This window comes from Bubalus kerabau, chromosome X, assembly GCF_029407905.1.
Source record: "Bubalus kerabau isolate K-KA32 ecotype Philippines breed swamp buffalo chromosome X, PCC_UOA_SB_1v2, whole genome shotgun sequence".
Taxonomy (NCBI): Eukaryota; Metazoa; Chordata; class Mammalia; order Artiodactyla; family Bovidae; genus Bubalus; species Bubalus kerabau.
In genome coordinates, this window is record NC_073647.1 from 43,947,255 (window position 1) to 43,967,425 (window position 20,171).

Sequence of the window (20,171 nt, forward strand, 5' to 3'; positions counted from 1 at the left end):
CACGGAGACCCCATGGTGTGAGCGGGCTTGCTTTCCTTGGCAGCTGCCACTCCAGCCCGCCTCCCCTTGTTCTTGCCATTCCATTCCTATAGTTGCTCCCACCCGCCTTGGACCCCGCCAACCCTTGCCATACTCAGACTCCTGGGGCTTCACACATGCTCTGTCTTTGCTGGCAATGCCTTTGCCTCTGAGCTGCTGCTGCTGCTAAGTCGCTTCAGTTGTGTCCGACTCTGTGTGACCCCATAGACAGCAGCCCACCAGGCTCCCCCGTCCCTGGGATTCTCCAGGCAGGAACACTGGAGTGGGTTGCCATTTCCTTCTCCAATGCATGAAAGTGAAAAGGGAAAGTGAAGTTGCTCAGTCGTGTCCGACTCTTCGCGACTCCATGGACTGCAACCCACCAGGCTCCTCCATCCATGGGATTTTCCAGGCAAGAGTACTGGAGTGGGGTGCCATCGCCTTCTCCCTCTGAGCTGAGCAATCCTAAATAGTAAGTCAGCTCAGTCAGCAACTGGGGAGCACGTGTGTAGCCAGAGTAGCTTAGCGGGAGGGCACAGCAGGAAGTTATGTCACTTAGGCAGGTGTCCTGTAGCTGCTTTCCTACGATATTTGTGTGTGTGTGTGTGTGTGGTCAAGGTGAACCTTTGTGAAAAGCAGGTTTTTTTTTTTTTTTTGAAAAGCAGTTTTAAAATGTTCTTCAGTGTAGAATTGCCAGGACCATGCTTAAACAGGTGATATGCAATTCAAAAAGTACAAAAACTATGTAGCAAAAAGTGTTTCTCTCCAGCCACCCTGATCCACTCTACAGGCACCCACTGGCACCAGTTTCCATAGATGGCCTCTGCACACAAGCCTGTGTCTGAAAATGTGAATGGTCGCGTGTTACATTCATTGTTCTGCACCTTTCTTACCCCCCTCAACTATTATCTTGGAATTCCTTGCTAGCGGTACCTAATGAGCCACTTCTTGTTTTCATTAGCTCTGTTGTGTGCCGTCAGTGGTACTGTAGTTCACTGACCCAGCCCTTATTTATTGATGGGCATTTAGGTTATTTCCATTCTTTCACTGTTATAAATAATACCACAGCAATACCTTCCTCACTTCCCCAATTGCTTTTGCTTTAATTTGTTTGTGGTCATATTTATTTTTGAATTCTGTGTAAGATTAAAGAATGAGATTCTTGTGTTTTAACAAAGAGTGTAGGCTTAGAAAGGTCAGGGGGTAGTGCTCAAGGCAGTCCTGGGAAGACATTGTACCCTTTGAGCCACCTTGTCGGCCTTTCTTCTGACAACTTCCACTTGGGCTTCAGGCTGACAGGTTGTGCGGCAGGGGGCTTTCAGATACTCATCTTGAGAAGCAACATTGTAATTTCTGTAAGGAAGTCACTGAGAGCCACCATCTCTACATGACACAGAATCCTTGCTCTGAGTTCAGAGGAGAAACCTCTGTTGCATTTCTATTTGATGGATGGTGCGAATTCCATAATTGACTCTTTGAGCAGCTTAAGCCAGAACTGAGTTTACGGCACACCTTTAGCACACAAGGGCACACCACTTGATGTACCACTTTTATGTACTAACCTTACTCCTGGTTCCATCTGATGAGTTTTCCCCCCTAACACCTCCCCTTTGTTCCATTTTCCTCAATTTATTATCTTGTTGGAGGTGTTTTGTGAATTGCCTTTTGTTAGTTGGAGTAAAATGGAGTCCAGTCACCACTCGGTGTCCACCAGGGACTAGTTACAGGACACCCCCTCGTCAGCAAATACCAACATCTGGAGACATGAATGCCCAAATGTAAAATGGCATCATATTTGTATACAGTCTCTGCACATCCTCCTGTGTACTTTAGATCATCTCTACATCATTTTAAATACCTAGTGCTATGTGAGTGCTATGTAAATAGTTGCTTGACAAGTTGTGTGTTTTGGAACTTTTTTCCCCAATGTTTTTAATCCATGCTTGGGTGAATTTGCGGGTATGGAGTGTGCAGATATGGAGGGCCAACTACGTTTTGTGAGAAATGAATAAAAATATTTTGTCTCTTCATACCATGGGGTCTACCTCATAGGTACTCAATACATGTTGAATAAATGAGTTTTGCTAATTGTTTGACAGGATATGAGGAACTTGCGACTTGCTTATAAACAGGAAGAACAGAGTAAACTCGGGATATTTGAAAACCTCAACAAACATGCATTTCCTCTTTCCAATGGGCAAGTAAGTACATGGAAATAACCTTCTTTCTGTGTGGGTCTGAATGCCTTCGTGGCAGTCTAAAAATGTCATGTTTAGTTATTCTTTCTTCCAGAGGTTTCCTTTATCTCTTTTCTCTCTGTTGGTAACTAACATTGAGTACTTAAAATGTGTCAGTTCTGTGTAATGATGAAGAAAACTTCAAATTTGTTGTTGTACAAAATTTTATAGATTAAAGTAGGACTCAATACATTCAGCTCATAACTGAATGAAAAGCTTTAGTAGTGTGCCTGTGACAGTGCAAAGATGCTGACATGTCTATTTTGTGCTTTTGTATCCAGACACTCTTTGCCTTCAACTATAAAGAAAAATTTCCAGTGAATGGATGGAAAGTTTATGATCCAGTATCTGAATATAAAAGACAGGTAAAGTGTGATGCTTATCAATTGGAAAAGAATAGGTTGAGCATATTTTTACTAAAAGGGTAGAAATGTAGTGGAGAAGGAACCTTTTGCAACAAGTTGTCCATGGGTGTAACTCACCTAGTCTGTCGGTTCTTCAGCTCTGGATGCCCATTCTCCTTGCACCACACCTTCAGCTGTGCCACTGTTTGTTCTTCGTTTTTTCAGAGGGCAAATGGAGTACCAGGATGAGGGGGAGGGGTTACAAAGAAACCAGCCAGATGGTTTTTATTAGATATTCTGATAGTAAGTTGATTAGTAAGGATAAAGCAATGGCTTAAATTAGATTATGAGTATAAGACATGGCTATGTCAGTCCAATGGCATTTCTCTACCTAGAAGGTCTTTAGTGCATTGTTAGTTTGAAGATATTCCAATGAGACATTATTTTCATGACATTTACTCTTGGTCTGCACCTTAGTTTTGGTACAGTGACTTTATATTCCTTTAGACATTTTAAAGAAGTTTCTGTTTCTCTAAAGCACTTCTGTGGGTACTTTTAAAGAACACTGTGCTCACTTGTTATAAAAAACATGACAAGAAATACATAGGACTGGAATTCAAGTATATAATTTGCATGTTTTAGTATGTTTAGAAATCATGCTTCATTAGATTTTTTAAAAAATGAATTAGGTAGGCAATGGCTTATATAAAATAAATGTATATTTAATCTTTTAAGCAGTAATGAAAAATGAATTACAAATGGATTTTACTAGAAAATAATTGGATGTGGTTCATGCTTAGTACTTTTTGAAAGTGTAAAAATATGGTCCCCACACACACCACCAACTTTCCTCTGACACCTTGCAGGGCTTGCCAAATGAAAGTTGGAAAATGTCCAAAGTAAACAGTAATTATGAGCTCTGTGACACCTACCCTGCCATCATTGTTGTGCCAACTAGTGTAAAAGATGATGATCTTTCAAAAGTAGCAGCATTTCGAGCAAAAGGTAGAATCCCGGTAAGTAATAAACAATGTTATTTAGATATGAACATATACTGTATTTGGTCTAATATGGGGAAAAGCAAGTTAGAAAAAAATCTCATGAAGAAAATGGAAAGTAGAAAAAGAAGTCTATAAACCTGAACATATCTTTGATTCTCAAGAACTATCTATATAAGCATTTTGTCTGCCTGCTATGACCCCACCTGCCATGAGTTCATGTTACTAAGTACCAGGGTAACTTCAGTCATGCTTTCAAAACATGGTATATAGATAGCAGAGGGCTAAGCTTGCTAGTGTGCTGACAGTTTGTGTCACTGGTGTCACTGAGTCATCCTGGAGAAAATACATTCTGTCTTAGATACTGAGGGGAAGGCTATACCTGTACTGGGAGGGCCACCATTGCAGAAAGAAATAGTAGCCAACAGGGGGTGAAGTATTTTAAAAGATTTGTTGGTATACAAAAAACCCTGCACATGTTTAGTGGATCCAGTTTGGTATGTTTGGATATATGTGTACACTGGGGATACATATTAGGGAGGGAACCACAGTTAGGGAGGGAGTGCATATCTTGAGTCTTGCATGTGCCATCTGGTTGACCCCAAGTATCTGGTTGACCCCAAGTATCTTGGTCACTAGGTTTGGGGACATAGCTTTAGATTTTATAAGAGACTGTTTACTTTGTCCTCATCTGGCCACGTATGCCATTGTTGAGATCCAAGTGTTAATTGCCCAATCGTGTCTGACTCTTTGTGACCCCATGGACTATAGCCCACTGGGCTCCTCTGTCCATTGGATTCTCCAGGCAAGAATACTAGAGTGGGTTGCCATGCCCTTCTCCAGGGGATCTTCCCAACTCAGGGATCAAAGCTGGGTCTCTTGCATTGCAGGCAGATTGTTTACCATCTGAGTCACAGCTGAGATTCAAAGGTGTTTTTAAATGAGGAGACAAAATCAGTCGATCAAATAGAAATGGGCTTGGTGTTAGTCATGGTTTGACTTATGCCGGGGTCCAGCCCTGGCTGATCCAGGGAGTTCGAAGCAGGGACGGCATCGGCGAGGATCAGGAAACAATAGCTTCAATTAGATATTAATTAGAGATATAAAGAGTAATAGAATGAGGATAGCTCAGTAGGAAAATTCAGTGGAGAAAAGAGGCTGAGTAGCTTGGTTTATGCGGGAGACCAATAAAACTTCAAGACAAGAAGCTTGCACCACTTACATAGGCCGCAGGCGTCCTTCCGCTCTCCTGAAGGCGAGGAGACACTGAGGCCTCCCAGGTCAGATCTTAGAAGCCCAGGCATAATTAGTAAGCATGGCGGGTTCCGCGCTCCAGATGGAGACTCAGCCAGAGTTTGAGAGAAAGAGAGACATGGGGAGACCAGTCTTTTGAGGAACTGATCCCAATTCTTTATTTTCCATGGTCTACTTTTATACACTGAGATGTTATGCAAAAGTCACGTGGGGTCAGCAGTCCTGACTTTTATCAAAGTCAGGTGCTTCATACAAATGTATACAGAGGTCTTAGGGGTGTTACATCATCTTCTGGCCAGGGGGCCTGCTGACAATTTATGACCCTCTCCTTGTGACAGCGGTCAGTCAACCAGGACACTTATTTCTCCAGGGGTGATTATTCTTAAAACAGACGCCACCCAAATAAAGTTACATTCCTATAGGGTGAGGGTGTAGTGGGTTTTAGTTAAGGAAAGAATTTACTTAGCCTAAGGTCTAATGTGATTAATATCAAAGGTTAATACTTATTTCTATATATTCATTAATGTGTGTAAGGGCAGGGGATATGGAGACTTAGCAACAAACATTGGCTCAACAAATGAAAAACCCTTCACCAATACAATTTCTAATCAGCCCACTATACTTATACTAATGGTTTTCTAACTTTTCTAAGGAACCTGTTTTTAGAAGGTTTAAAGCATTTCGTGCCTCTCTTGGTTGGGAGGCTGTGAGCAATCACATGTGGCCGGACAAGCCTGTTAGGCAGGCTAGAGAACCTTCAGAGGAGATTGTAGGTTAAAACACTCTTGTCACACCCAGGAGTTTTTATTAACTGGAGCTCTAAGTTAACTCCTTCTCCGAAAGAGGTGGTGGGGGACAGCCCCCCATAAAGTCAGAGGTGTAGATGAGAGCACAAAGTAGTAAAGTAGGCAGGCTCTGGTTATGGGGGTAGATGCTCGAGGATTTCCAGGGGGACTCCTGAGGCTCGATCCCGCCTTTGCATATGTCGAGCCTCCTTCCTCATGACCTTTGCCATGGGCGGAGTGCCTCCCGCTGGCTCCCCGCAGACTTAGTTTCTGTTTTTCTTAGAATCCTAGAATTTTAAAGGCAAAGGAAATTTTTTAGAGCTCACTTAGTCAGACTCCTTTCAGTGTAACCCAAACATTGAGTCTCATGGCTACTTTCACAGTGTCTTCAGGCTGAACTGTCCCTTTTGACAAAAATACTAAAAAAAGCAGGTGTGCTTAAGAACTTGGTGGCTCAGTGCTAAAGAATCTGCCTGCCAATGCAGGAGACTCAGGAGACCTGGGTTCTATCCCTGGGTTGGGAAGATCCCCTAGAGAAGAAAATGGCAACTCACTCGAATATTCTTTCCTGGAGAACTCCATGGACAGAGGAGCCTGGAGGGCTACAGTTCATGGAGTCGCAAAGAGTCAGACATGACTGAGAAACTGAGCATACACACAGGTACATTAGAGCACATCTTGGTTTCCGTACTAATACTTGTTGCTTTCAAACACTAGGTGTTGTCATGGATTCATCCAGAAAGTCAGGCAACAATTACCCGTTGCAGCCAGCCGCTTGTGGGTCCCAATGATAAGCGCTGCAAGGAAGATGAGAAGTACCTGCAAACAATAATGGATGCTAATGCACAGGCTCACAAACTCATCATCTTTGATGCCCGGCAAAACAGCGTCGCCGACACAAACAAGGTACTGCAGAAGCTCTTCCTGTGAGCTGTTTCTAAAGCTTCATGCTGTTCAGATAGCCCCGTGAAGGTGGACTCCTGTGGAGCAGCCCACAGCGGGCCTCCTAGATCTCCAGCCCTCATAAACCTGGTCTTCTCATTGCCCCTCCACAATCCTGTCTGCTGACCCAGAAAGTAAAGACCCATAAAGAGAATGATCACCTAGAGAATCTAGTAAGCATTTTAGTGAAAGGATTGTGAGGCCCATGGAAGTCCCTTTAACCTTTGATTACTTGACCAATTCATATCTGGCCTGAAGCTCTGTACGAATGGAGTCAGCTGTGTGAAACAAGGCACCCAGCTCCGTCCTAGCCCACCAGCTGGCAGGGTGGGGCTGTGCGGCCCAGCCTCCGACGCCCTCTTTCCAATGGAAAGGCTCTGAGTGGAGTCCTTTCTATTTCCCACAGATGACTTGCTGACAGTGCAGTCCTGCTGGCAGGTCTGTGGCAGTCAGAGTCCTGGCCCTTCCATGAGGAATTTCAGATATCGGGATGGTGCGGACAGCCCTTACCATCTCATGTTGTTGTCATTCAGCTACTCAGTCGTGTCTGATTCTTTGCGACCCCATGGACTGCAGCATGCCAGACTTCCCTGTGCTTCACCATCTCCCGGAGCTTGCTCAAACTCATGTCCACTGAGATGGTGATGCCATCCAACCATCTCATCCTCTTTTGTCCCCTTCTCCTCCTGCCTTCAATCTTTCCCAGCGTTAACTCATGCCTACCTGTAAAATGATACTCAGGTAACAAACATGTAATGAGCATGTACTAGGGAGCAGGTGCTGGGGATACTCCAGGGTAGATGAGGCGAGGTGCTCCTTGTAGGTAGAGTTCACTGTTCTGGTGGAGCTTGTGCCACTGGGCCAGGCTTCACAGAGGAGGTGGCATCTGAGGTGGTTTTGGATGATCTGCGGAAAGACACATCTGACATATGCCTGAGCATGTCATTTATGAAAAGGGCAAGAAGGGGAGTGCCTGAGGGCTCCCCTGCTGTGCCCCCCTCAGCAGTGCTTGGAGGTATTTGTTTCTCTTTGCAGCTTGTGCCCCTGCTTTCTTCAGTGATTATTCCATTGTTGCCCATGTCCTCCAAAAAGCCAAGCTCCTGCCTCCCCGTCTCACTGTCGGGAGGAGCCCTTCCCAAGACTTCAAAGAGCAAACAAGCCATCAGGTGTCCCCTTAACATGTGTGCTGCTGTGGGCCATACACACAAACTGCCAAGCAGCCCCCACCATGGGCCTTGGGGAAGGGGATGTCCAGCTCACATTGAGGGAGCATAGTGGTCACATGGTTGTTTGTACATGACTGTGAGCAGTCACTGCATCTCTTTAGACCGCAGTCACCTCCTCTGAACTGGGAGTAACAGCATACCTCCTCCCTAGACTGCATATAAAGGTTGTGTGGGTGCCTGTCCCTTAGAACTCATTCAGGTTAACTTCACTACTGAACTTTCAGGTCGTTTTCACTACTGACCCAGAGTGGATGGCTCCATGATCTTGACTCTCATGACATCTCTCGCCCCAGGACCTCTCTCTCTGCAGCCTGGCCAGCTCAGCCTCCTTCCCTGCTTCCTCTCCCTCTTCCCAATTGGCAGATGGCAGCATGCCTCGAACCCAGTCTGGGTCCTCTTTTCTCTTTTGCCCAATCTCCCTGGGCCATCTCCTCCCTTGCCCTGACTCTCAACACTGCCTCTGTGTTGACTTTGCCCTCCAAGTTTCTCTCCTGCCCTGATCCCTACTGAGGTCCAAATGGAATTTCCATCCCATCATCTGGTTGGTATCCCCTTTTGGTTGTCTTCCCAGGCAACAAAACCTAAGCATATCCAGACCAGCCTAAAGAGGCAGGGTAGTGACAACCCTTGGCTTTGCATTCAGTTACACCTGGAGTTTCCTCCTGGCTATGCCCCTCAGTGCTTGGTAGAACCCTGAGCAAGCTACCTAACCGCTCCCGAAGCCTCTTCTGTAATGGGGGTTGGGGCGGGGTGGGGTGGGTGGGGGTGACGGTGTCTCATGTAGAGGGCTGCATCAGGATGGAAATGGGGTGAGAGGACTGAACAGTGGTATCAGCTACTGAGGCGGGGAAGCTGGGAGAGGACCAGGACAAGGAAGATGGACAGCACCTGAGTTCCCTGAGGTGCTGAACCAAGGACCACAAACTCGGTGGCTTAAAACTGCGCACCTTTATCCTCATACCCTTCTGGGATCTGGCTGCGGTGCCCTCCTGAGGCTTTCTGGGGAGATCCGTTCCCTGCCTCCTTGGGCTTCTGGCAGCTCCTCTGTGCATGCGGCCATAGCACTCCAGTGCCTGCCCCTGTCTTCACAGAGCCTCCCCCTCCCTGTGTCTCTATGTCTTCTCCTCTTCTCTCTTCCAAGGATGCTTGGAATGGCAGTTAGGGCCCACCCAAGATAACCCAGGATTCTCTCTTCACCTCAAGAACCTCAATCATACCTATAAAAAGGGGGCACATTTACCGTTGCCAGGGATTTGGTGTGTATATCTTTGTGGGGTCGGGGGAGGCATTTTTCAGCCTACTATAAAAAGTCACGCTTAATCAGTCAGCTCCCCTGGCTCCCCACAGCTGGTGAATCCAGTGACCCCTGTCGGTCTTTCTGCGTACTTCCTGTCACCACTGTAGTACTGTCCCCAGGAAACTGTGAAAAACATGATAAAAGCTATATTCACGGAGGCAATCTCTAAACATCCGACAGAGTTAGGGCAGTCCATTATGTTTTATCCCACACAGAGGGGATAGGAGCCGGACACCAAATTGCATGTCTAGAATGATTTCAATTCTAGTGGTGTATGTGTCTAGGAACCAGACAAGGATATTTATCTGTCCAAGGCCCCATTAGCTTGTCTATATATATCATGTCTGCAAGTAGAGATAGTTTTTCTTCTTACTTTCCAATCTCGATGTGTTTTATTTCTTCTTCTCGCCTTAATTGCCTGGCAAGAACCTCAAGTACCATGTTTTGCTTTTTAGTTTTATTTTTTGGAAGATCCAGTTGGCTTTATTAGGTGATTCATGAATCTGGCAGAATCCCATCTAGCAGCCAGAAGGGTACTTACTCTCTAGGACCCTGTTAAATAGAAGCGGTGAAAGCAGGAATCCTTATCATGTTCCTAATCTTAAAGGGAAAGCTTTCAGTCTTTCACACTGGGTATATTAGCTGTGGTTTTTCATACATGCCCTGTTCAGGTTAAGGAAATTCCCCTCAGTTCTTAGGTTTTTGTTGAATGGTTTTATCATGAAAAACCATGAAAGGATATTGGATTTTCAGAAGCCTTTTCTGTATCAATAGATCTGATCATGTACTTTCCCCCTTCATTCCGTGTCATGTGGTATATTATCGACACATTGGCTGATTTTTGTATGTAGACTGATGTAGTGGTATGAATAGCATGTCCCCCAAATTCATGATCCTCTGGGACCTCAGAATGGGACCTTATTTTGAAATTGTGTCTTTGCTGATATAATTAGTTAATATGGGGTCAGACTGGATTAGGGTAAGCCTAAAATCCAATGATGTTCTCCAGTGTTCTTGCCTGAGAATCCCAGGGACGGGGGAGCCTGGTGGGCTGCCGTCTATGGGGTCGCACAGAGTCGGACACGACTGAAGCGACTTAGCAGCAGCAAAATCCAATGATGTGTGTCCTGATAAGAAGGTCGTGTAGTGACAGTGACCCAGGAGAGATGGCCACGTGACAGTGAAGGCAGAGATTGGAGCCATGCAGCTACATGTCAAGTGGCCCCCAGAGTTGCCACAGACCCTGGAAGCCAGAGCCTCTGGAAGGAACTAACCCTGCCAATAACTCAATCTTGGACTTCCAGCCTCCAGAGCTGTGAGGGGATCAATGTGTCATTCTAGGGCACCTGCTTTGTGGTGCTTTGTTACTGCCACCTAGTACTGTTACTCATACAAGCCCTCACATTTCTAGGATAGGTCCTACTTGGTCATGATGAATAATTTTCTTACTATGCTGCTGGATTCAGTTTGCTGGTACTCTGTAGAGGCTCCCTTCCACCCTTTCTCCATATCATGGCCGGAGGGATTTTCTAAAGGTCCAGCTCTGGGCACCCCTAGTGCCTTGAGGCAATGACAACCAATTTCTGCACAGGGCCTCTGAAGCCTCCCAAGCTGAAGGGCCTTTCCTTCCAGCCTTGCCACACCTTTGAGGCCCACATCGCAGCTGTGGCAGCACCTTTCAGCTCCTTCAGCATATCCCAGTGCCATCTCCCAGTCTCCACGTGCACCTAACCACTGCCCCATCCTTCCAGTCACAGTGGGAACACCACTTCCCCAGGGCAGTCTCCCATGCCAGGGTGCTCTGCTCTTTCCTTTCTGTAGTCCTCAGCACACTGCCAATTCCTCCCTCAGTGTGTGTCTTGCCTCAACAGCAGGGACTGGAGGGTACTGAGCACACCTGGATCCCCAGAACTGGACCACCACACAATAGCCGCTCCCCAACTGGAACAAAAAGCTGTTGGTGGGTGGGCAGGCTCGTCTTCCCATGGGGGACCTGATGGTGAGTGGCACTGGATGTTGATTCAGAAGTCCTGACTTCATTATGGAGGTCAGCTTTAAGTTAGCTTTCTTCTTGGGAAAGTGAAAGGGAAGGGAAGGAATTTCTTTTTAAGCTGTTACAAGTTGAGGAGCCTGTGTGGGGAGGATACAGCTCTGGAACTCAGAAGAAGGTCAGATTGGAGGTTGAGACCGGGGCCTGGTAGCATGTCAGGTGGAGATTGCAGCCTTGGATGGGAGGGGATGAAGTTACTGAAGGAGTGTAGGTCACGGGTGCAGGGGCCTGGCACAAGAGCCCCTGAAATGCTGCCTGGGGCGGGTAATAGAGGAGCCCAGTGAAGGGAAGGGAGAGGTCCCAGATGCCAACAGATGAGTGTCAGGGGAGATTAGAGGAAGGGGTGTCTTAGTCAGCTTGGGCAGTTATAACTAAATATCATAGGCTGGGTAGCTATAAACAGTACCACTTATTTCTCGAAGCTCTGGAAGCTGGAAGTCTAAAATCAGGGTGCCAGCAGAGTTAGTGTGTGCTGAGAGCCCATGTCCTGGCTTGTAGAGAGCCATGTTCTTGCTGTGTCCTCACACCGCCAGAGCAGAAAGGGGTGAACTCTGTCCTGTCTCTTCCTAGAAGGGCGCTGTCCCGATCGTCAGGGCTTCACTTTCCTCATCTTCTAATGCAGTCCCACGGGGCATTCAGTTTGACATGGAGATTTTGGGAGGGACAAACACTCCGTCTGCAGCAGTGGGGAGCTGTGTGGCCTTTGGTGTCTGAGTATGTGGAAATCCTGTCCTGCCAGTCTCTTTGGGAGTTGGCCGCCCTCTGTGAAACTTTATATTCTCACATGAGAATCCTCCCCACTGCCTAGGGTCTACATCTGGTGGTTGAAGAGCCTTCACTGGGCATTGAGCAGCTGGCCTGTAATCATGAAACCTGAGCCATTCTTCAGCCACCTCCTTCCCAAGGGCCATGACTCTTGTTTTTCCCTGAGGGTTGAGGCCCTGGTGCCACTGCTGTGAGCTGACTCTTGGGGACTTGGATGCCAGTGGGGACCAGTGTCCCAACATAGCTGGCTTCTCTCTAGAACCCTGCTTTGCCCCCATAGAGGGAAGGCTGGCCAGTAGGATCACGTCTTCCAGAAGTTTGAGCCTCTCCCCTCCAATTCCTGCTGGGGTATACGTGGGGCCCTGTCTTGCTGTATCAGCCTGCCAATTGTCTCACTGTTCATACTGTTGCTGAACCCAGGGTAGGCAAGGTGTGAGTAGGGGAGCTGGAAGAAAACTCAAGGACCTGTAGGAACTGCAGACATATTTATTCTCTAATGGCAGGTGTGGTGGCCGTAGCACCAGACATGCTGTATTCTCTCATGGTTGACCCAGCAGACGCAGCCATAACATACCTACAAGGGCTTTTCAGGTGGAGCTTATATATATTTACAGAGCAAGAGTGGCCCATGGCCAAACGGGTACATAATGACACACATGCACAGTGCTATAAGTTATCTCAGCTGTTACATAACCATGTATTTACAAAACGTGGGGTGAGAGCAAGAGGCTGTGGGGTGAGACTGCCTGACCACCGCCATCTTGGCTAATTTGCTCTTTACCTACAGGTCCCTTCTCACTCTCCTTACCCTCTTCTGTCTCCAGACCTCCAGGTGCCTGCTCTCTGTCCTCGCACAGAGTAGGCACTCATGCTCTATTTCTCCCATGATCCCATTTTCTGATTGTTATTTGTCTTATTTGGAGCTTTAGTAATCAGTTTTCAGGCAACCCATTGGCTTTAACTCAGTTCTTCTGGTTAACACCAGACCTAAGCAGGTGTCCTCTGCACTCATGCACTTACTGGGTATGCGGCCTCTGCCCCAGCCTCCAGGCTCCCTTGGTGGGACCAGGTCCGAGTCATTGCCTATCTCAAGGCTCTGCATGGTAGGTGCTGAGGGAGGTCATAATACAAAGGTGCCGAGTAGTGGGTGAGGGGTGCTGAGCCTTGCACAGATTAGCTTTCATTAGATAGTTTATTTAGTTAGTATTTAATTCCCATAGTGAGCCTCTGCAGTATTTGAGGTGAGAAATCTGAGGCGCAGAGAGAAGGTGAGCTACTGGAGGAGGGGCAGGGCTGGGATGATAAAACCCACACTCCTACCACCAAGGCCTGTGCCTTGAATCCCTCAACCAGCAGCATCTTCAATGGGTGCAAAGGGTATTGTTATGAACAACGTCACCGTGCCCCACAGGCAGGACTAGAGTCTAGGCTGCGTTGTCCGCAGTGGGTGTTCAGAGTCTTCTGTCATTCCGTGCTGTTGTTTCCCCACCAGTCGTGTTTACAGCCCCTATTCTGCACCCTCAGGCTGAGGCATGCTCCCCTGCTCCTTGCTGCCCACCTGCCCCAGGGCCATGCCAGGACTGCTGAGCAGAACCCCAGGCTCAGGGCTGGGCTCCCCACCTCCTCCCCAGGAGTCAGGTCAGCCTGGCCCCACGCCTTTCATCCCTGACCGCTGGCTGTTTGCTTCTGCACAGAACACACCAGCCCTTGGACAGGAGCTGCCCCCACCTGCCCACATCCCACTGCTCCCCCCCAGCTGGAACCCACATACCACTGCACCCCATGGCCTGGAAATGAGGGTCACCTGCCCATGGACCCCTGTGTCCTCCCCCGACTGCTGCCGGCTCTGCCCGGCCTGCTCCTATGCCAACTGGCTCCCAGGAAATCTGTCCATCTGTGCAGATAAGCCCTCCCCAGTCCCTTTCCCCTTCCACTTGGAGCTGGCTCCACTATTCCTGTTCCTGGACTGTTTATGGTAAGGCCACCAAGTGCCTTCTTGTCAATCTCACGAGCTTTTGATGCAGTTGAGTACCCTCTCGTTTTTGAAAGACTCTCTTCCCTTTTCTCTTTATCCTCCAGTCTCCAGCTGCTCTCCTCAGTCTCGTTTGCTCTGCATTCCCTGAATGTTGGCCTTCCTCTGACCTTGACTGCTCTCCTGGCCACACACACTGGCCCTGAGCCCTGGACCCACACCCAGAGCCACCATTCAGCCCCCTCATTCATGCTGCAGAGCTATGCATCCTGCTCCCCGAGACAGCTCCATCACCCAAAGCCCAACGCTGTGTTCCTCCTCCAGAAACCATCCCAAATTTTACAATTCAGTGCCTTCCAGTTTTTTGACAGTGTTATGCGGCAATCACCACTGTCTCATTCCAGAATGCTTTCACAGCCTTAGCTGGAAACCCTGTGCCCACTGGCAGTTGCTCCCCATCCTCCCCTCTCCCCAACCCATGTCAACCGCTAATACATTCCACATGGATTGCCTTCTTCTGGACACTTTATATAAATGGAATCATACCCTGTTTGATCTTAGGTGCCTAGCTGCTTTCACTTGGCATGATGTTTTTATGGTTTCTCTGTTGTAGCACAAATCAGTATCCATTCCTTTGTGTAGCTGAGAAATAATCCATTGTAAGCATACAGCACACTTTGTTTCTCCACTCATTCATTGGTGGACATTTGGGTTGCTTTCAGCTGTTAGCTATTGTGGATATTGCTGCTACGATTTGTTGCATACAAGTTTTCATGTGAATACCTGTTTTTAGTTCTGTGGGAGCTGGAATTTCTGGGTCATATGGTAGTTCTATGTTTAACTTTTTGAGGAACTGGCAAATCTTTTTCCACAGAGACTGCATAATTTTAACTTTTACCAGCAATGTATTAGGGTTTCAGTTTCTCTATGCCCTGGAGAAGGGCATGGCAACCCCCTCCAGTATTCATGCCTGGAGAATTCATGGACAGAGGGAGCCTGGTGGGCCACAGTCCATCGGGTCATAAAGAGTTGGACGCGACTGAGTGACTAACACTTTTACTTTCACTTATTCTTATAACCGGAGAAGGCAATGGCAACCCACTCCAGTACTCTTGCCTGGAAAATCCCATGGGTGGAGGAGCCTGGTAGGCTGCAGTCCACGGGGTGGCTAAGAGTCGGACACAACTGAGCGACTTCACTTTCACACATTGGAGAAGGCAAAGGCAACCCACTCCAGTGTTCTTGCCTGGAGAATCCCAGGGACAGGGGAGCCTGGTGGGCGCTGTCTATGGGGTCACACAGAGTTGGACATGACTGAAGCGACTTAGCAGCAGCAGCAGCAGCATTCTTATAACAGATGTGTTTTGGATGTTGACCTCTACAAAGTATAAGCTAATTATGGACGAGATTTTGTTATCAGATTACCAAAGAGTGAGCCATATTGTCTTTTTTGTTATATTTGCATTTTATTTTACTTGAATTACTTAAATAAATCTCACTGAGATTTACAAATTATTTTGTACAGAAGTTTTGCAGTAGTACAACCTTTTTATTTAGATAGATGGCAGGAGGTTTTAAAACCCAATTCACCTTGTATAAGATCCAGTTGTTAATCATTTTAAAACTGCTGACAGGTGGTAGAAGATTGTTGTGGGTCAAATTATGTTTCCATTTAAAAACTATGTGTTAAAGTCCCAACTCCTGGCACCTGTGGCTGCAGCCCAGCTTTGAAATAGGGTCTTGGCAAATTAAGTAATTGGGTAATCAAGTGAAAAGAGGTCATAAAACCCGGGTCTCCTGCACTGCAGGCAGATTCTTTACCATCTGAGCCACCAGGGAAGCCCCCATATTGAATGAGGGTGGATACTAATCCTTATGAGAAGAGACACTGACCCAAGGAGAAGACCATGTGAAGATGGGCCAGAGGTTAGTGTATCTATAAACCAGGAACATCCTGGGCCACCAGAAGCTGAAGAAGGCAAAGAAGGATCCTCTCCAAGAAGGTTCTGAGGGAGCATGAGCCTGCCAGTACCTTGATTTTGGAGTTCCAGCCTTCAGAACCGAGAGAAGACATTCCTGTCACTTTAAGCCACTCAGCTGGTGGTACTTTCAGCAACCATGGGAAACTCATACAAGGATGTAGGAGGCTTATTATGAGTTTGAGGCTTTCTGAGTGGCCTCTATCTGGCAGCACTAGGAAGAACAGTAAAAATTCACTGAGATGAAGTGACGTCTGTCTTTTGTTTTCACAGGCAAAGGGTGGGGGCTATGAAAGTGAAAGTGCCTACCCAAACGCTGAACTCATGTTCCTGGAGATTCACAACATTCACGTCATGAGAGAGTCACTGCGAAAACTGAAGGAGATTGCATACCCGGCCATCGATGAGGCACGCTGGCTGTCCAATGTAGACGGGACCCACTGGCTAGAGTACATTCGGGTACGGAGAGGGCCCGTCCTGCCCCACCATCTGCTTAAGACTTCTCTGTGGATGGCTGTAAAGCTATCTGTGTCTCTCTCCAGGTGGCTTCCCAGCATTGCAAATGAGTGCATCTTTGCTGTGTACTTGGGCTTTCATAGTTTGCATAGACAGCATCCAAACTGTGGTCTTTGTTGAGATACTCCTGTGACATAATAGAAAGGGATAATACTTTCCTCACATCAGGTTTTCAAAGTACTTTGTGGCCCTTTGGTAAAGGACCCTATTTACTATTGTAGTTTTTCCTTAGTGTAAGTTCCTGCCCCGCACCTCCACCAGGATACTAATGTTTCCTACTGATTCTTAAATTGATTCCATTGTTTGTTTATTGACTTGAACTTCCAGTGTTCTCCACGGAATTATTTTTGCTGTGTTGTTCTTATTGTTGTTGTTTAGTCACTAAGTCTTGTCCAACTCTTTGCAACCCCATGGACTATACCCCACCAGGTTCCTCTGTCCATGGGATTCTCCAGGCAAGAATACCGGAGTGGGTTGCCATGCCCTTCTCCAGGGGATCTTCCCAACCCAGAGATCGAACCCAGGTCTCCTGCATTGGCAGGCGGATTCTTTACCCCTGAGCCACCAGGGAACTTTTTGCTGTAATAGAAATTAAATGTTGCCTGATTAAATGTGCCTTCTTTTTTGAAGATGCTTCTTGCTGGGGCAGTAAGAATTGCTGATAAAGTAGAATCTGGGAAGACCTCAGTCGTGGTGCACTGCAGTGATGGCTGGGACCGAACAGCCCAGCTGACGTCTCTGGCCATGCTGATGTTGGACAGTTATTACCGCACCATTAAAGGATTCGAGGCTCTCATAGAAAAGGAGTGGATAAGCTTTGGACATAGGTTTGCACTGGTGAGTTGAGACGGTGAGGTGCACGTTTCACTGTTTGTTGCTCCATCATATGCACATGCATATCACACATCTCTTACACACACACAGATACACATACACGAGGGCTTTGTGCTCTGAGAACTGAATTGCCATAAGAGAATACTATAGACATCAGCATTGTATTAATATGTCTCTGGTAGGGCAGTCTTTGTTTTCCGTGTCGGTACGCCTTTTTTTTTTTTTATTTTAAAAATTGAGGTAAAATTCATATAACATAGAATCAACCATCTTAAAATATGTAGTTCAGTGGCCTTTAGTGCTTTCACAGTGTTGTGCAACCACCATCTCTCTGTAGTTCCGTAACATTTCCATCACGCCCAAAAGGAAACCCTATACACATGAAGCAGTCATTCCTCATTTCCCTCTCCCTGCCTTTCACACCCACTAATCTGCTTTCCATCTCCCTGAATTTGCCTACTCTAGATTCCTGACATAAGTGGAGTCGTACATTATTTGTCTCTCTACGACTGGCTTATTTTCACAAAGCACAGTGTTTTCAAGGTTTATCCATGTTATAGCATCTATCAAATTTTAATTCCTTTTCATGGCTGAATTCCATTGTGTGGATATACTGCATTTTGTTTATTTACCTGTTGATGGACATTTGGGTTGTTGCTACCTTTTGGTGAATAATGCTGCTGTGAACACTGGTGTATAAGATTTTGCCAGACAAAGTACCACAAGATTGGGTGGCTTAACAGGAATTTATTGTCATCATTCTGGAGGCTGGAAGGCCAAGATGAAGGTTCTGTCAGGGTTGGTGTGTCCTGATAGCTGTCTCTCCTTGGCTTGTAGATGGCTGCCTTCTTGCCGTGTCTTCACGCTGCCTTCCATCTGTGCGCACACATACCTGGTGTTTCTGTGCCCAGATTTCCTCCCCTTGTCTCAACCATGCCCCTCTACTTATGGCATCCTCACTCTCCCTCCACCCCCTCCCCACTTCTTCTAATAGAATCTACCCCTGGCCAGTCAGAAGCTTGTCTTTCAAGCTTTATCTCAAGAGAGACTTCCACCAGGACTGTGACTCATGACTTTCCCACCTAGCTCACTCTCATAGCCCATCCTGGGATGCTCGCTTATTCTATGGCCCCACCATACCCATTTCAGACTAGGAAGTTCCAGGCACACTTTTTTTGTTGTTATTTACAGGTCTTCTCCTGTGACTAGACCACAAGTGAATTATTGATTTAGCACAGATGCTGTGTCCCATGTGTCTTGGTACCCCAGGTACCTCTACTGGATACCCTCAAACTGCCTGAAATCCTGAGGGCTGGGAGGAGGGATGCCTTGCATGCACTGGAAGAGTTCAGTGCCTGTCTATTAAGGGAAAGAACAAATCTTAAATTGTGAACTGTCAGTGCAAAACTTCCCCATGTGCCTTAAATACAGGGGCAGTTTCCAAAAATTATAGAGAAGTACAGAAATAAGGCAAGGCGTGCAGCTACTCTGGAAAACCGTATGGCAGTGCCTCAAAAAATTAAAAATAGAGTTGCCATATGATCCAGCAATTCTGCTTCTGAGTATATATCCCAAGGAAGTGAAAACAGACTCAAACACTTATTTGCACACCCATGTCCATAGCAGCACAATTCACTAATAGCCCAAAGGTGGAAGCAACCCAGTGTCCATCGACAGATGAAGGGGTAAACAGAGTGTGGTCTATCCACACATGGAATGTTATTTAGCTTTCAAAGGGAAGGAAATTCTGACACCAGCTACAATGTGAATGAACTATGAGGACATTATGTTAAAGGAAAGAAGCCAGTGCAAAAGGACAAACTGCATGATTCTGTGCATATGAAGCATCTAGAGCAGTCAAATCTGTACAGACAAAGGAAGATGAGGGGAGCCAAGGACTGGGGGAGGGGAATAGGGAGTGAGTCAATCATTTGCAAGTGTAGTAACTTTCTTAAATGTCCATAATTGTGAATTATACTAGCTGTTAAGAAAAATCCAGTAAACAAAACTGACTTCTGGTTCTTACTCTAAAAGATCATATGGCTATTAGAAAGAGAATAAAAATGCTTAAATATCAACACTTCAATTCTGTAATGTCCTTCATGTATTAGTCCAGACAACTCGCTAAAAGACGATTTCCTTCTTATACCATTGTTGAGGTGAGCCTACTCCCAGTAGCTGGGAGTCAGCCAGCTAGTTTTTGTTTTGGAACTCCTGAAGACAGATGCTGGTGATGGTTGTACAACAGTGTGAATGTACTTAACGCCACTAAACTATACACTTAAAATGGTTACGATGGTAAATTTCATATGCATATTTCACTTACAATTAAAATGTCTTTTTAAAAAAAGAAGGTAATGCACTTCCTCTGAGATGTTCATTGTTGACTTGGTCATTTCTTTTTCTGTCTGCTGGTGGTGGTTTCATACGCCCAGTATTTGTCACTCTTCCTGTGTGGTGATTGCCTTGTATCTTCATAACTTTCTCATCCTTTTGCTTAGTCACCAAATTACCTGAAGTTTCTGTTAGAATGCTCATTCCTGGGTGGTCTTTTAAGTTGACATTTCCAGTGTTTTTATCAGTCCTGTTTATGTATTTGAAATTATCTTTTACCTTTTAATATGAATCTATTAACATCTTCAAATATATCTAAAAGTATGACATACAATGCTAGACGTCAATTATATCTTAAAACTGGAAGAATAAAAATTCAGAGATACTACCTGGCCTGCTGCAAGGCCTCCCATTCGCATTTCAAGAGTAAGGTTTTGAGGTTGTCTGAGTCATGCAGAATTGGCTTAAAATTGTAAATTGTTAATCGTTATTTTGATTCTCAGACTTTCTGATATTTGTGAAAAATGGGGGAGGAAAACTACACTTGTGGAGAAAATGACCATCATAATGTGCTCTGTGAGCTGCTAATTGCCATCCCAGGCTGACATGCAGCACTCGAT

General features: G+C 46.2%; 2 protein-coding genes across 6 annotated transcripts in view; both read left to right on the forward strand.

The window, feature by feature from the left end:
* HMGB3 (high mobility group box 3) overlaps positions 1 to 20,171 on the forward strand; it is a 262,945-nt gene that overhangs the window by 46,765 nt on the left and 196,009 nt on the right. The window lies entirely within an intron of this gene.
* MTMR1 (myotubularin related protein 1) overlaps positions 1 to 20,171 on the forward strand; it is a 61,612-nt gene that overhangs the window by 27,778 nt on the left and 13,663 nt on the right. For all 5 annotated transcript variants that reach the window (XM_055563448.1, XM_055563450.1, XM_055563449.1 and 2 more), the window contains 6 exons: positions 2,118 to 2,219; positions 2,537 to 2,620; positions 3,466 to 3,615; positions 6,354 to 6,542; positions 16,141 to 16,326; positions 17,014 to 17,220. In XM_055563448.1, coding sequence (XP_055419423.1) covers positions 2,118 to 2,219; positions 2,537 to 2,620; positions 3,466 to 3,615; positions 6,354 to 6,542; positions 16,141 to 16,326; positions 17,014 to 17,220 — 918 coding nt within the window. The remainder of the gene's footprint in view (positions 1 to 2,117; positions 2,220 to 2,536; positions 2,621 to 3,465; positions 3,616 to 6,353; positions 6,543 to 16,140; positions 16,327 to 17,013; positions 17,221 to 20,171) is intronic.